This window comes from Corella eumyota, chromosome 3, assembly GCF_963082875.1.
Source record: "Corella eumyota chromosome 3, kaCorEumy4.1, whole genome shotgun sequence".
NCBI classification, from domain to species: domain Eukaryota; kingdom Metazoa; phylum Chordata; class Ascidiacea; order Phlebobranchia; family Corellidae; genus Corella; species Corella eumyota.
The window spans coordinates 19,714,067-19,729,664 of record NC_137492.1 but is presented as its reverse complement, the minus strand read 5'-3'; the positions used below and the strand labels follow the sequence as shown (position 1 = coordinate 19,729,664).

The 15,598-nt window shown below is 27.1% G+C and overlaps 1 protein-coding gene across 1 annotated transcript; it reads left to right on the top strand.

Moving 5' to 3' along the window:
* The first annotated feature begins 2,676 nt into the window (after nucleotides 1–2,676).
* Nucleotides 2,677–9,734, top strand: LOC145745260 (uncharacterized). Its single transcript, XM_082563276.1, has 20 exons — nucleotides 2,677–2,804; nucleotides 3,194–3,370; nucleotides 3,494–3,605; nucleotides 3,810–3,940; nucleotides 4,031–4,580; nucleotides 4,762–4,861; nucleotides 4,959–5,072; nucleotides 5,331–5,408; nucleotides 5,516–5,607; nucleotides 5,822–5,957; nucleotides 6,328–6,420; nucleotides 6,540–6,750; nucleotides 7,135–7,273; nucleotides 7,442–7,547; nucleotides 7,622–7,696; nucleotides 7,851–7,958; nucleotides 8,285–8,400; nucleotides 8,608–8,746; nucleotides 9,068–9,188; nucleotides 9,353–9,734. Exons 1-20 carry the CDS (start codon nucleotides 2,711–2,713, stop codon nucleotides 9,439–9,441), a joined length of 2,781 nt encoding a protein of 926 aa, XP_082419402.1. The 5' UTR covers nucleotides 2,677–2,710; the 3' UTR covers nucleotides 9,442–9,734.
* Nucleotides 9,735–15,598: the final 5,864 nt, after the last annotated feature.

Here is a 15,598-nt window from a genome sequence, read left to right as displayed (position 1 = left end):
TGTATAAGCCATTATATTAAAAATAAAATTTGTTGATATTTTTATTTTTTTAACATATGTTTAAATAAGGTTTTAAAAATTAAAATTTTTTTTTGTTAGAATTCAACTTCCCCAAATGTTTTAAATCCATTTCTTCAATTCACCAAAAATCAACAATCTAAAAAGGTTCGTCAAAAACCTACCTTATATTTAATTTATATAAACATAAAGTGTTTCAAAGCTAAAATCATTTTTTGTTCATGTAGGAAGCTTCTTTTGTGAAGAATATTAAGAATTCTCAGCAAGAAAAAACAAATAATTTTGTAAAAGAATTTAACTTTCAAAAGGTGGAAACTGATAACTCTATCACTAAACAGCAAGTAAGTTTAATTCAAAGTTAAATTGTATTGGCATACATATTAATACTGAATTAATATTTTTAATTTTTTAGAAATACTTTAAACAGAGAACTACTTCGAATGAAAGGTATAAAAAGTTAACTAATAAATTTAATTCATAAAAATTGTTTTGTTTTTAAAATTAATTTTTTTTTTGTAAGTATAATGTCAAGAGGCAAAAAAGTAATTCACAAATCTGAGAGAAACAAGAGAAGAAGGGAGCGACTTGAGAGGGGTAATAGAGGAAAGAAGGTGAGATCACTCATGCGAAACCTTCAATTAAACTTGGTTGAAAGCCAAAAACTTGCCGAACATTTCAACAACAAAAGGTAAAAATAAATCGTTAAAGAAAGGTTTCTTTTTATATCTTTAAAAGATAATTAATTATATACTAGGGGATTTTTATGGGCAAAAATTAGTCGATAGCCCAGCTCTTAACTAATATTTGCCCGTTATAATTTACCTGCTCACTACAAATGGCAGTTTTATTTATTTTGTTGGCATGTAAATTCAAAATACATATTTGTAGTGTTTACTAAAGCTCCATTATCTATAAATATTTTCTCAGGTCTGAAAATGTCGAGGAATTTAACGAATTATTTAAAATCTGTGAACAACGCCATCTTAAATTTAATCTGAAAATGAACAAGGTCGAACAATTGATGGGGGATCATGTTAGGGAGATCACCTCAACTGTGAAGAAAATTGTTGTTGGAGCAGAGAAAAAGTTTGTTAAAATTTTGATATTTTTATTATTTTTAGTTTGGATTATAAATATTCCAATAACAAAATTGGTATTATTTAAACATATTGTGATGTAAGAATGCCAACTTTACAAGCCAATTTATGAAGTCAATTTCGGTACTCTGAATTACTAGTTATATAAGTTTGTTATATTATTGGCCTTACGGAATTGTTTGCTTATTAAATTTTACTGGTTAACGCAGAAGTAAAAACATCGTCAATGCAATGTAGTAGGCTTAAAAATGCAAGCAGTTAGATTTGAACCCAGGACTTCTCAATAGTGTTTTTGTTGGATAAAAACGAAAGATAAAATATAGCCTATACAAAAAATATAACTTAATTGCCATGAAAAGAAAATGACAAAATCAATTTTATGATTTCAAACATGCCATAAATAATAAAATTCACGTTATTTTTAACTTAAAACAATATTTTAATTTAGTTTTCATCAAACCACGGAGCTGGTTGGCACATTTCACAAAACAAATTATGATATTGATAAATTATGCAACGAGGCCTTACAAGAGGTTAAAGATAGGTTTGGCGATAACTTGGAAAGATTTAAATCTTATTATTCAGATGAAATGTAAGGTTGTAGATAGTTTGGTATATATGGATTATGTTTGGGCCATGTTTTTATAAATTTTAATGCCTTTTATTGAATATTTTGGTCAATCTTTATGCATTAATAGTATTGATATTCTTCTAAAGTTGTTTTTTTAATATACTAAGTTAAATATTAAGTTAAAGTTTACTTTTTGAGTTATTTTTTATTTACAAATTGTTTAATTTTTAATTTTTCCGAAAAGGTAATATTGTAAATAACTTTTTATTGTTTTTATATCTATATCATTAAACATTGTTAAGGATTTTTACAATAAATTTAAAACCTAGGCAATTTGAGCGTTATCAAATTATAAAATGTAATATTGAGAATACTTATTATTGTTCAAAATTGTTATATAAAAACTTGTCCAAAGTTTTTATAATGTTTTTTGTTTTTAGATTATTCATTTTTTAGATTTTAAGAGAGTTTAACATAGTTTTTATTGATGTTTTATGTTTTTTAAATTTTATTCTTAGTTTTTTAATAAAAGTTAAAGTTTTATATTGTTGTGAATTAATACTATATAAGTTTTCCACAAATAAATATTTAATTAATTTTAAACCAAAAAAAGTAACTTTGATCAATATGTTTAAGTATATAAAATTTTGTAATTTCGAGGATAATTTATTGTAAAATGCATATGTTAGCCGTCCTTATTTAAGTCACTACGTTTCAACCCTCCTAAAACAGCTGATTCGTTTTTCTTTTTAAAACGTAAACAGAAGAGCGTGCGCTTTAAATTAAAGAGAATATATGTTTATTTAAAAAACAAATTTAACACCACAATTTCAAATACTGGATATATAAAACCCGTTGTCATATTTATTTCTATATTTTTATATAATTGTTGCCAAAAAATTTAAATTTAGCATTTTTTATCTACTTTAAATTTCGAATTTTTTGTTACTCTTTTTTAAGTAATAACATAATAATCTGACAATATTTTTCAAGGGTATACCTTAAAACTTTTACTTAAAATAAAATGTTGCCAAATCTTGGTTATTTTCGATCAATAAATTGTCCCGAGAAAGAGAAATGTCATCGACCATATTGCCCATTCAGACATCAACAAAAAGGTTGGGGGCACTGTTTTTTTAAATTTGATTTTTTGAACATTTGTTAAAATATTTTTTTTTATTTAAATGTTAAAGCTAAAATATAACACTGTGTAGTGACCAGAACACTTGGCTTAACTACATGAGGTCCTGGGTTCGATCCCTACTGCTCTTAATGCAGTAGCGCATTAAAGTAAGGCACTATAAACGTTATGAACTTTTGCTGAGCCAACACTTAATCAAAAGCATAATTATCAGGCAATTATAATCAAAAATATCCCAAACTACTAAAGGCAACTTGAGACTGGGTCGGGGTAACAAATGTTACTCATATGTTTATGCTGTAAAGTCGACTTTTTAACATTGCAGATAAATAAATATATCAAAAAATAAACTTTTTTATTCAACAGCTACAACATCAACACAAGACCAAATCAACGAGGTCAACGAGGCAATCAACAAACTAAAAAGTGAGATCAACGATTCAACAATTGTTGACAACAATGGCAACAACAATACTGATTATGTTCCTTTTAAACCATATCAAACCTCTGCAGAGCTTTATAAACCATTCAGTGATAAGCAAGGTTAGTTAATAAATAAGTTAGAGGCTGGTAATTAAATTTGAAATTGCTATTTTTTATTATATTTTTATTTTATATTTCTTTTTTCATTTAAATGCAAAAAAATTTTAAATATTTAAATTCAAGGTACAAGTAAAGAAATCGATCATTCAGAAATCTTTCAGAAAACATCCAAGAAATTCAACTTAAAAGGAGCTCAAGGGCCTTCTCATAACATACAAGTTTATAAACCTAAATAGTGAGTTTCAATTAAAAAAAAAGTTTTTTTCCAAGTTTTTTTGTACTTACAATTTATTAACCAATTTAGATTCTTCTTTATACTTATTCTTATTAAAATATATACAAAAGAAATTGCACTTTTTAAAACTATATTTTTACAATATCAAATTATGATCATTTTTAAATTCTCTGAATTTCGATTTTAAATTTATTTATTTTTTAGTGAAAAAGTGAAACCAGTGAAGTACCAGGTTACCAGGAAAACTGCTTCCAGAAATGACCTTGAGTATGACCCCATGTCAAACTATAATGTGAAGGAAATGTTAAATCAGGAAAGTTTGAAAGATGATCAAGGTCAGATTTAATTTTTAATTAACTCAAGAAAATAAAAACTAATCAGTGATTAGTAAAATTTTAGTTGTTTAATTTTAAATTTTTTTTTAGAGTCTCAAGATGATGAAGAACTGCCCTCAAGTGACCTCATAATAATTGATGATGATGCAACAACTGATGATATCACTACTGATGATGTCACAGCTAGTGATGTCACAGCTAGTGATGTCACAACTAGTGATGTCACATCCTGTGAAGAAAAATTTAGTTCAGCAGAAAATTCATCACAAGATGAAACAAATGAAAAAGTTCCAATTTTAAAAATAGAAAAAATTCGAAAAAGTGAAGAAAATAAACAAACTAAAACTAATTTGGGTAAAAAGCGGAAAGAAATTAGTTCTACTGGTTCTCCAAAGTCTAAAAAATTGAAGAAGGACAAACTTGTGACTAAAAAAATTGATAAAAATAGCTATAATTCAAAAACGAAAAAATTAGCTAAAATCACTTCACCGATAAAGCATAAGAAGGATTTGAATCAAAACAACAAAAATAGGGAAAAAAAGAAAACAATTGCTAAAGTTAAAGAGAAAGAAAAGATTGAGAAAAAACCTCAAAAAAGTGAAGAAATCTGTAATTTTGATCAAGAAGCAGAATTAAAATCGTAAGTTTAATTTTTTTTTTTTTTTTTAACTTTTTTAGTTTTAGTTTTTAATAAAGTGTTATAGACAATATAAAAATAAATTTAATGATTTAAGAAACCATATCTTGAAGTTTATGATTTTTTATATATATAAATTTTTTAATAGTAACAACTTTTTGAGGACAAATCATATTTAATTCAGGTTAGAAAAAGAAATGGATGAAGTGTCGACTTATGAGGAATGTTTACAAATATTTCAAGTTGGGGTCGAATCAAATAAAAAACCCGGAGTTAAAGAAATAGTAAAGTTTTATTTTTCAGTCAAATTTTAATCTGGTTTTGCTTAAAATTAAAATTCTAACAAATTTATGTATTAGTTAAACAATTTAATTTTCATAGATAAAGAAACCTAAAAAAATAGAAGCAAAGACGCTTGAACAAGAAGAAGTGGTTCAAATTGTCCAGAAAAATAAAAGAATTGCTCATCAGAATACAGAAGCTCCTGCACAAAGGGTAAAACTAAATTATAATTTAAATAACGATTCAATAGCCTACCCATAGTTGGAATTTTAATTGTCATAATATGGTTATAACTCTTAACTAATATTTGCTTGCAATAATTTACCTGCACACCACAAATGGCAATTTTATTTATTTTGTAGGTTATAAATTAGACATATATATACATATTTATATATCCTCCATTAAGCTTTATTATATGTAAATTTAGCAAATAAAAAATTGAAATAAAATAAATTTAATTTGTTTTAGGCCCCCAGAAAAGCTCGAAAATTTTTGACCCCAGCCCAAGCAATGATGGCAAGAGTTGCTCAAGCTAAAAGAGAAAAGGTTTCATTTTAACTTCACCTATATTAAAACACTTAAAATTACTAATCGAATCCTATATTAAAATTTTGTTATGAAATTTTATTGTAATTAATTTATATTTTTTCCAGCTAAATGGGACTCATTCTTCAAGTTCCTCATTAAATAAAAACTTTTTGGGAAAATCAAATGTGCAAAGAAAACCTTTTCAAGACTTAGCAAGGTAAATATGTTTTTAATTGTAATGGTGTTTTATCTCAAAAAAGAAAGTTAAACAATGGCAGAGCATGTAAGCTGCAGGTTAGATAACCTTGTAATAACAGATTTTTCTTAATAGAATACTTTTACAAAGATAAAATTTGGTCTAATTATTATAATTTCTTTAATTTGTGATAAAACCACATTATTTATAACTAACAACCCTTCAAATATTAAAGCACATCTGCCACCAAACAAACAGCACAGGGAACTGCATTAAAAGGTTTTGGAAGAGTTTCCCACTCTGCCAATAAGGTTCAAGTTAAGGGAGAAACTATAGAGCTGCCCAGAATTCATCCAGATAGACATTCGAAGGTGATTAATAGTTTTTAAATTAAAAAAGGTCATGATCCCCAATGTTCTTATTTTGTAAGGCTTTTAATATCTTATAGATACTAGTTTATATTCCACCCTACGGTCTGTCTTTTAGTTGTCGTAATGTGGATGCAACTTTTAACTAATATTTGCCTACAAAAATTTACCCACACACTACAAACAGCAGTTTTATGTATTTTGTGAGCCTATATATTGGACAAATATATGTAGATATTGCCTTAACTGGTTTATATACTAATTTAGTTAATAGAACCATTGTAGTGAAAGCCATGCTCGGAGTGAGCTGTGAAAATTTTATTTAATTTGTTAAATATTTCTTGAATTTAACAATATTTCATTTTTATTAAAGGTGCCAACCAACATCAGACAAAAGTTTTTGATGCGTTTTATTATGGAATGTTTAAGGATAAATAACAAGGATAAAAGAAAAGCTTACAAAATGGTAAATATTTTAAATAAAACCAAGATTATGTTGTACTATTGAAATGACTTAGTGTTGATGTGGGTCTATACTTATATACTTTAACTTATGACATCACAATTGTGTCTATAACATCACAGGCAGTAGAAGAAGAAAATGTATGCAAAACTCGAAGCAAGACCAAAAATATTTACCTCAGTTTGGCAGCAAGTGCTTTGAAGAGATTAATGTCAACAAAAGTAGGGGAAACACCCACTGGGAAGTCCCCCTCAACACCAACCACACTAACAGCAAATAATCATAAAGGAAGTTACACGATTATTCCTAAGGAAAAGGCCAAAGATCTAACAAGTAATGATATATTGTATTTTATTGAAAACTTTTTTTTTATATTTAGTTTTTTTTACATTTATTTATCCTTGACATAAAAGGCCATAGGTTGCCTTTGGCAGTTTTGGTTATTATAGTTTATAGTTGCCCGATAATTATAAGCTGCTGATCAAGTTTGGGCTCAGCAGAGGTTTATACCATTTTTAGCAACTCACTTAAGGGTGCTACAGCATGACAGCAGTGGGGATCAAACCCAGGACCACATTTAGTAAAGACAAGTGTTCTGACCAATACATATTGCTGCTATTTATAAAAAAACAAACTTGTTGGCTTAATTATATTTACTTGGAAACTTTTTGGTACAAAAATAAGTAAAATTATGTTAAAACTTTGATTTTGTTTAAGATGAAGATTTGTACAATGAGATGGTAAAGTATTTGTTAACTGAAGAAGAGTTGATTGAAAATGGGTTTCCTAGACCCGGGGATTCCCCAGGGGTGTGCATATTTAAAGATGATATCAAAGTTGCAAAACCTTCAATAAAGTAAAAAAAATATTTTATTCTTTTTTTAATATTTTTGTAAATTTAACTTTACGATATACATTTTTATATTTATTACAGTCTTAAGTGATTATTCTGTTAATAAAATGTCATATTCATTTTAATGGTATTATAAAATTTATTTTACATTGATTTTAATTTAACTTTCAGCAAGAAGTGTTGTAGATGTGGAAAAGAATTTGTTTTATTTAAAAATGGGGAATTTGAAGTTGAAGCAGAATGTAAATATCACTGGGGAAGAGCGTATATGACAAAAGTAAGTTAACCTTTTTCTTGTTAGCAGAATTATAATATGAGACACAATTAATTAACCACCCCCCTTTAATTAAGGTTGGATCCGATCGAGAGAAAATATATTCTTGTTGCCAAAACCCAATATGGTCAGAAGGATGTAGTATTGGACCTGTGAGTTATTATTTATTTTAAAAATTGCAAATTAGCTCTTAATACCTATAATATAGTATAATTCAAAACTGCTTTTTTTTTGTATTGTTTTAAATTGTTTCGAGCAAAAATTGAAATTCTGCTAATATATTTATATTCTCTTGTTTTCACACAGACTCATGTTCACTCTGACAACAAACTTGACAACTCGGCTTATTTTAAAACCTTGGAAAAATCACCTACAGGGGAATCCCCAAGAATAGTTTCTTTTGACTGTGAAATGGTAAAACTTTGTTTTTATTTATACACATTTTTAGGCATAATTGACATGGTGTATTTACTGATCTTAAAATTGGTGTTTATAAACTTGTATTAAAGAGATTTTGTTAGCACTTTACTTGAAGGGTATTTCAATTTAGTAGCAGTGGGAATCAAACCCAGGACCTTAGGTGGTGTGGCCATATGTCTTCAAATATTTAAATTATTATGGATGTTTTTATACTAAAGCAAATCATTTTTAACTATAATTTGTGTATACCTTATAACATAATATCCCCAAGTGCTTAATGATCAAAAATATTTTATTTTAACGCCAACTTTTTTCCACAGTGTTATACAGTAAATGGTTTGGAACTAGCGCGAGTGAGTGTTGTTGATGTCAACGAGAAACTTGTTTACGATACTTTTGTTAAACCATCCGGAAGAGTGTTGGATTATAACACAAGGTGATAACTTATTTGTTTTTTTGTGGGTTAAAAATATAATTTTATATTACTTAACATTACAATTTAGCAAAATATTTTTTTTAACACTTTGTATGTTTTTTATTTTTTTCCCATAAAATAATGTTCAAAAAAATTGTGTTAAATTATCTTATCATAAAATGTAAATAATAAATTTGGGATAAACAATAAATATTTAAATATTTTTAGATGGAGTGGAATTACTGAGGAAGACTTGGTTGGCGTGACAACGAACTTACGTGAGGTTCAAACGAGGTTTCTCACCAAATTCTCGAGTGAAACAATTTTCATCGGACACAGTTTAGAAAGTGATTTGGTCGCATTAAGGGTAATTATTTCTAATTTGTTTTATGTACAAGTTTTATTTAAATAATTGTATTTATTACTAGTTAAATGACAACTCATATAAGGGTTTTTTTGTGTGATTTTTTTAGTATTCTTATAATGCTTTTACATTAGTATCTCTATAATACCTTTTGTTAGTATTGTTATAATGCTGATATATCCACCACCACATTGGTAATTATAACTAAGTAGATGTAATAAAGGTCATTTTTTAATATTTTTATGACGATTTTAACCAACAAGGTAACCATGAAATTCCTTCAAAAATTTTTTTTAATTAATTTTTCACCTTTATATATTTCAGTTAATTCACTCCAATGTTGTTGACACATCTGTAGTGTTTCCCCACAAACTAGGTCCTCCATATAAACGTGCTTTAAGAAATTTGATGTCAGATCATTTGGGAATCATTATTCAAAATGCTGGTATGTAAACCTTAATAAAGCAGATTAAATTTATTATTAAAAAATAATTTGGTAACCATTTTGTATTATACAGTAATATTCATACTCTAAAAAAATTAATAACTTTAAACATACTTATTTATGATTTTATTGCATCTAAAATAATTAATAATTTTATTTTAAAGGGGACGAGGGGCATGACAGCACAGAAGATGCCTCGTCGTGCATTAAATTAATGAAATGGAAAGTAAATGGACAAAAATCTTTGTTTTAAGTACAGCATAAGTTACAACTTTTGTTGGTTTGTTTACAAGTCACAAAGTAATCACAGTTTCTATTGTCACCTAAATTTTAATTTTGTATTTTCTTTAATTTCTGTGTTTTAATCAAGTTGAGTTTCTTAAATATTTTTGTTAAATTTAGTAAATTGAATTAAGTTCAAATGTTTATTTATTCATTAAATTCTTATTTTTTTATTAAATATTGTATTATTACCTAAAAATTAGTTGAATTAACTTCTTATTTACGTTACAAAACTAACTGCTATTGTGTTAAAATTAATTTGCTATGTGCCAGTGCATTAGAGTATTACTTTATTAAATTGTGTTCTTTTTTTGAAAGGTATTAATAAAGAATTTAGTTAAAACACAAAACGTGTTATTTTCTAATAATACTAAAATAGTTCTATGCCAAAATTTGCTTATAAAAAAAATATTGTAAAAAATGTAATTTTTAAAATGTTAAGATGGCTTTATAACACAATTTATGATTTCTTTTTGCAAAAAAACTTCGAAAAATGAAACAAAAAAAATTTGTGTAAAACCAGCTAGACTATATATAGCATTTTAAAAGCCAAACATATCTTGAAAAACGGAAATTTCCACGAAGGATAGCAATATAAAACAAATGTGTAAGCATGTGAAACTTCACACAAAGCGTTTTCATTATTTTTTGTACCAAATCCAACTTCTTGTATGCTCGATATATTATTATTAGAAACCCTAACCCTGGTTTCCTAACCCTAATCAAGCCCAAGCCCTAACTCCTGCGATTTCAAGATAGTAAGCCTGTATTAGTGACGTCACGAAATTTCGCGGAAATTTAAAATAGCTTTTAAATCATTAATAAAACATTTTATTGATATAACAACACTTTAATTTAACTTTTAAATACATTTAAGCCTATTTTTTACTATTTACTTTAAATTTTTGTAAATCTTTGAAAATTGAATATTGAGGATAAACAAAAAGGTGTATACAGCTCATTGAACATAGTGAATTTAAATAATTCGTTCACAAAACTATCATGTAAATACAACTGCAATTATTGCCTTATTATCCTTAACATATTGTTTATTGGACTTATTTAACGTTTTAAATATATTTTTTACTTGGATACAGCCTTAAGTTTAATTTAAGTATAGTTTGTCATGAATAAATACTTGTTAATTGGATATTTTTTGACATTATTTTTGTGTATTTAGTCAATTTGAAATTTTTTTTAATGCTACAAAGAAAATAATTTAAAATTTGTCCAATTAACATGAAAAATAACTTGAAACTTTACCAGAAACATAAAAAATAACTTAAAATTGGTCTTATCACATGTAAAATAGTTTAAAATTTGTCGAATAACATGGAAATAACTTAACTTTGTTCCATACTTAACCCAATTTTAAGTTATTTTCTATCTTAATGGACAAATTTTAAGTTATTTTTCATGTTAATGGGACAAATTTCAAGTTATTTTTCAGGTTAAATGGACCAATTTTAAGTTATTTTTTATGTTAATGGACAAATTTTAAGTTATTTTTCGGGTTATTGGACAACTTTTAAATTATTTTCTGTTTTTTTGGACAAATTTTAAAGTACGTTTTAGGTTAACTGGACAAATTTTAAGTTATTTTTCGGGTTATTGGAAAAATTTTAAATTATTTTCTGTTTTTTTGGACAAATTTTAAAGTACGTTTTAGGTTAACTGGACAAATTTTAAGTTATTTTTCGGGTTATTGGAAAAATTTTAAGTTATTTTTCATGTTAACTGGACAAATTTCAAGTTTTTTTTCTATGTGTTCCAAACAAATTTTAGATGGTATTCATGGCAGAATAGTTTTTTTTTTCTGTTTTTTAAATTTTTTCGGTTTTTAATTCGACATTGTAAAAAAAGTTCGAAGTAAAACAGAATTGCAATACACAGAAGACAACGAGTAAAAGCATTTATAAATTACATTGACAAAATGGTTAATAAATTCAATAACTAAAGAATAAAAGTGACAATATATTAAACAGACAAGGATACCAAATAAAATCAAAATTCAAGAATAAAAAATTGAAAATAATTCAAGATATAATATAGTATTATAATCGAAGTAACAAAATACATTACATGAAAAGTACAAAAATATTGCAATAAAAGTCGCATGGTCAGAGGTACAATTATTTTGCGATGAAAATAGTTTCATGTATAAAAATTTGTAAATTCAAAATACAAAATTGTAGAAATATTAATAACACAAAGAACACAAAAAGTTACTGTTTTTTAAAATTTATGTCCATATAAAGTTTAAACTTTACAGTTAATGTCCATGTATGTTTGTACAGTTTACTTTTGATCTGTACATGAAGACATAAAGCCCTTTGCTAAAAGGGCTAGCCAACTTCTTAGGAAAAACAGTTGACTGGACCCTTGAGAAAAACGACTGACTGGCCCCTAGGAAAAATGGCTGGATAGCCCCTCCAGAGAAGTATAATGGCTAACCCCTTGGCGAGAGTGGTATGCAAGTTTTAATCTTTTTTTCTATAAAATAATAAAGATTAGAATATTGCATACAAATATTAAAAGTGTGGTTGTCACTATTTAATCGTGTTATGTGATTTGTTTTATTTAAATTAAAATAAAGTTATTTATTTTTTTACATTTTACATTAAAAAAGTAAAAAAAAAGTTATACAAACTCCTGCTCGTCAACCAGAATCTAAAAATAAAGAACAGAGTTAGTATTTGTTTGTGGTAATCTACCCTGCAAAGGAAAAAAATAGTTAGATTGAAGTTTTCTTTTAACAGGAACTCTAAAAATAAAGAACAAATTAAAATTGGCCAAAAACAAATCGACGAGATCTCCGAAATATTCAACCAGCATCTAAAAATAAAAAAAACAGAATGTTTAAATTTGTTTTTGGTAATCTAACCTGAAAAAAAGCCTGTAAAAAAGGGTTAGTTTGGTTTTAGTTTTTTTAAAGGCCCCTGAAAAAAATTATAATTTGGTTAGTAATGCCCCTGTAGAAAAATAAAATAAACGGTTTAAAAGGCCCCTGTGGAGGTAAATAATAGGTTTAAAGGTAGAAGGAAATAATAGCCTGCAAAAAATGGTTAGTTTGGTTTTAGTTTTTTAAAGGCCCCTGAAAAAAGTTATAATTTGGTTAGTAATGCCCCTGTAGAAAAATAAAATAAACGGTTTAAAAGGCCCCTGTGGAGGTAAATAATAGGTTTAAAGGTAGAAGGAAATAAGAATAGCCTGCAAAAAATGGTTAGTTTGGTTTTAGTTTTTAAAGGTCCCTGATAAAAAATAATTTGGTTAGTAATGCCCCTGTAGAGAAATAAATCGAACGGTTTAAGAGGCCCCTGTGGAGGTAGTAATAGGTTTAAAGGTAGAAGGAAATAAGAATAGCCTGCAAAAAAATAAAAGAGAGAAATTGGAAAATTTTGTGTTTTTTCTGCGTGTTTAATTTAGTGTTTACTGTGTATTTTGGACTCCGTCCACGAAATTTATAATTTTTTTGTTTGAAATTAAATATTGCTTTAGATTGGGCTCCGCCCACAAAATTTATGTTGGGTTCCAACCCACTCACACACTTAGTTTTAGTATATAAATATAACATAGGGCGAATAAAATACAGTGAATTGCATAAAATACACACATAAATAATATAAACCACATATAGGCTTAGTTTCATAAAATCTAATCTTTTATATAAATATATTTATAAACTTTACTTGCGCAAAACATCTAAAAACCCATTAAACAGTCCCATTTAATATAATTATAAACACATATACCTAAACACATTTGGGACTGTGTCAACTATACTGCTTTTAATGCGCAAAATTTTGAGTTGTTTACCAGTCACAAAAATAAAAAGTAGACCGTGATATTAAAAACTTTTAACCCGTGAAAACTTTTAAAGCGCTTAATTATGCAGTACATATAAAAAACAGGCACGTGAAAACCTACAGCCCTACAGACCTGAAGCCTTACAGCCCACCTTTTGTTGAGTGAGGTCCTGAGACTATTTTTGAGTTTCTTCTTTTGCTTAAATACACATAACACACATAGGCCTAGTTTTATAAAACCTATTCTATATTCTCTATATATTACTTGCGCCAAAACATCTAAAAAACCATTAAACAGTCCCGTTTAATATAATTATGATTACACACAAAAACCTAAACACACTTAATTGGGACTGTGTCAACTATACTACTTTTAAAGCGCAAAATTATGAGTTTTTAACCAGTCACAAAATAAAAAGAAATACAGATACGTGATACTACAAACTTTTAACCCGTGAAAATTTTAAAGCGCTATGATTATGCACTACTTATAAAAAAGTAGACACGTGAAAACCTACAACCCTACAGACCTCATCCTAAGGTCCTGAGTTATTCAAGTTTGTAAAATGATCCGATCCGTTCCAAAATTGTCTTTAGGTCCTGAGTTTTTTAAAACTTAACATCCCCTTTGCTAGTTGCAAAGAAGACTTATAATGATTCCATTTATTTTCCATTCCTCCAATTCCTGCCATTATCTTTTTCCTCCAATTATATAATCCAAATATAATCCATTTTTCCTCTACATAGAATATATTGTTTAGAAAAAGGGTAATAGACACTAAACCCTACTTAATGGTAATTTTTTTATACCATTGTGAATTTTATGATGTGTCGATCGGTGCCAAAAATTTTAAGTCATGTCATTTTTCACTTTTTGTGCCAATATTATTAAATTATGTCAATTTTTGTGCCAAATGTTGTTATTATGTGTAAATATTTTATTATTTGTGATAACAATTTTAAATTATGTCAATTTTTAAGTTTTTGTGCCAGATCTTTTAATTTATGCCAAAAGTACAATTATTTTATAGTTTAAATACCTCGTTTAACTACTTTGTGGGAATACCTGCGCATCAACACAGATTTAATAATGTTCATAAGTTTTAAATTAATATATAAAAATTATTGTTACATTTAATAAATTTAAACTAATATTTCTTTTAATTATGAATATTTGTATTCATTTTAAAAATATATTTTTAATTAAAAATATATTCCTATCAATTAAAGTTAACAAACCTGGGATTGTGTTTCGAACTACGCCGCCCAAAACGTTCTTCAAGATCAGGTTCTTCTGCACTAACTTTTCTAAAACAAATAAAATCTTTTAAAATTTATGTATTGGTTCAATAAATTTACAAAAAATCCTTTTTATTTAAATAATAACTGCTTATAATATTCCACACTTAATACTGTTATTGATAAACTTTTAAAAAAACAAACTACAAAGCACCAACAAAAACATGTCTACTCACCTCGAAAGTCCATCCAGAATGAACTAGAATTCCGATTTCAATTTGAATTTGCCACGAAACACTAAGTCACGTGACTCTGCATGTGTGTGTACGTGCACGACGGCGCTTTAGTGAAAAGCGCTTTTCGAAATGTCACTTAAAATATATTTGCTTAAATCTTCTAAACAATTTAATAAAATGTTAATACAACAACACAAACTAATAACCTGTTATAATATCTTAATATTTATTAATTTTTTAATTAATATTTGTAACAATTAGCGCCTTATTATGATAAAACAACCCAGACGTGCGTTAACAATGCGCCCTATGTTGGGTAACTAGAAATTTCTGATTATGATGCAACAACCCGGGACTTTGTGCTAAAGGAATTTCTCGGGGAGACGCACTAATTAAGGCGTTACATTCCCTCGCCTAATTAAAAAAGATTGCAACACTTTGGTTGAATCTAGCTGCATTTTATGACCTTATTTGGTAACAAATTCTCTGTTTAGTTTCAGCGCATCTCAGCTTGATTAAAATTTTGCAACAACCCGGGATCTCGTGGTAAAGGAATTTCTCGGGGAGGCGCACTAATTATGACGTCACATTCCTTGCGCTTCGCTTAATGGAAAATTTTAAGTTTCTATGCTTTATAACAGACCTAGTTCAGTCATAGTAAATTATATTATTACCCTTTCCTAATTATAAAAATTAAAATCCATCGTTTATTAGTGTTTCTACATTTTAATATTTTACAAATGTATAACTCAAAATGAAATATTTTAAGCATTCTTATTTAATTTTACTGTTAAATTTTGCAAAAAATAGCAACATTATTTATTTGATAAATAAAATATGGTTCGAA

Excerpts from the sequence above, each read along its gene's own strand:
- LOC145745260 (XM_082563276.1), top strand. The coding sequence starts at position 2,711 with ATGTTGCCAAATCTTGGTTATTTTCGATCAATAAATTGTCCCGAGAAA. Across the intron at positions 3,941-4,030 it reads AAGTTTGAAAGATGATCAAG|AGTCTCAAGATGATGAAGAA; the intron begins GTCAGATTTAAT and ends ATTTTTTTTTAG. Across the intron at positions 4,862-4,958 it reads AACCCGGAGTTAAAGAAATA|ATAAAGAAACCTAAAAAAAT; the intron begins GTAAAGTTTTAT and ends TAATTTTCATAG.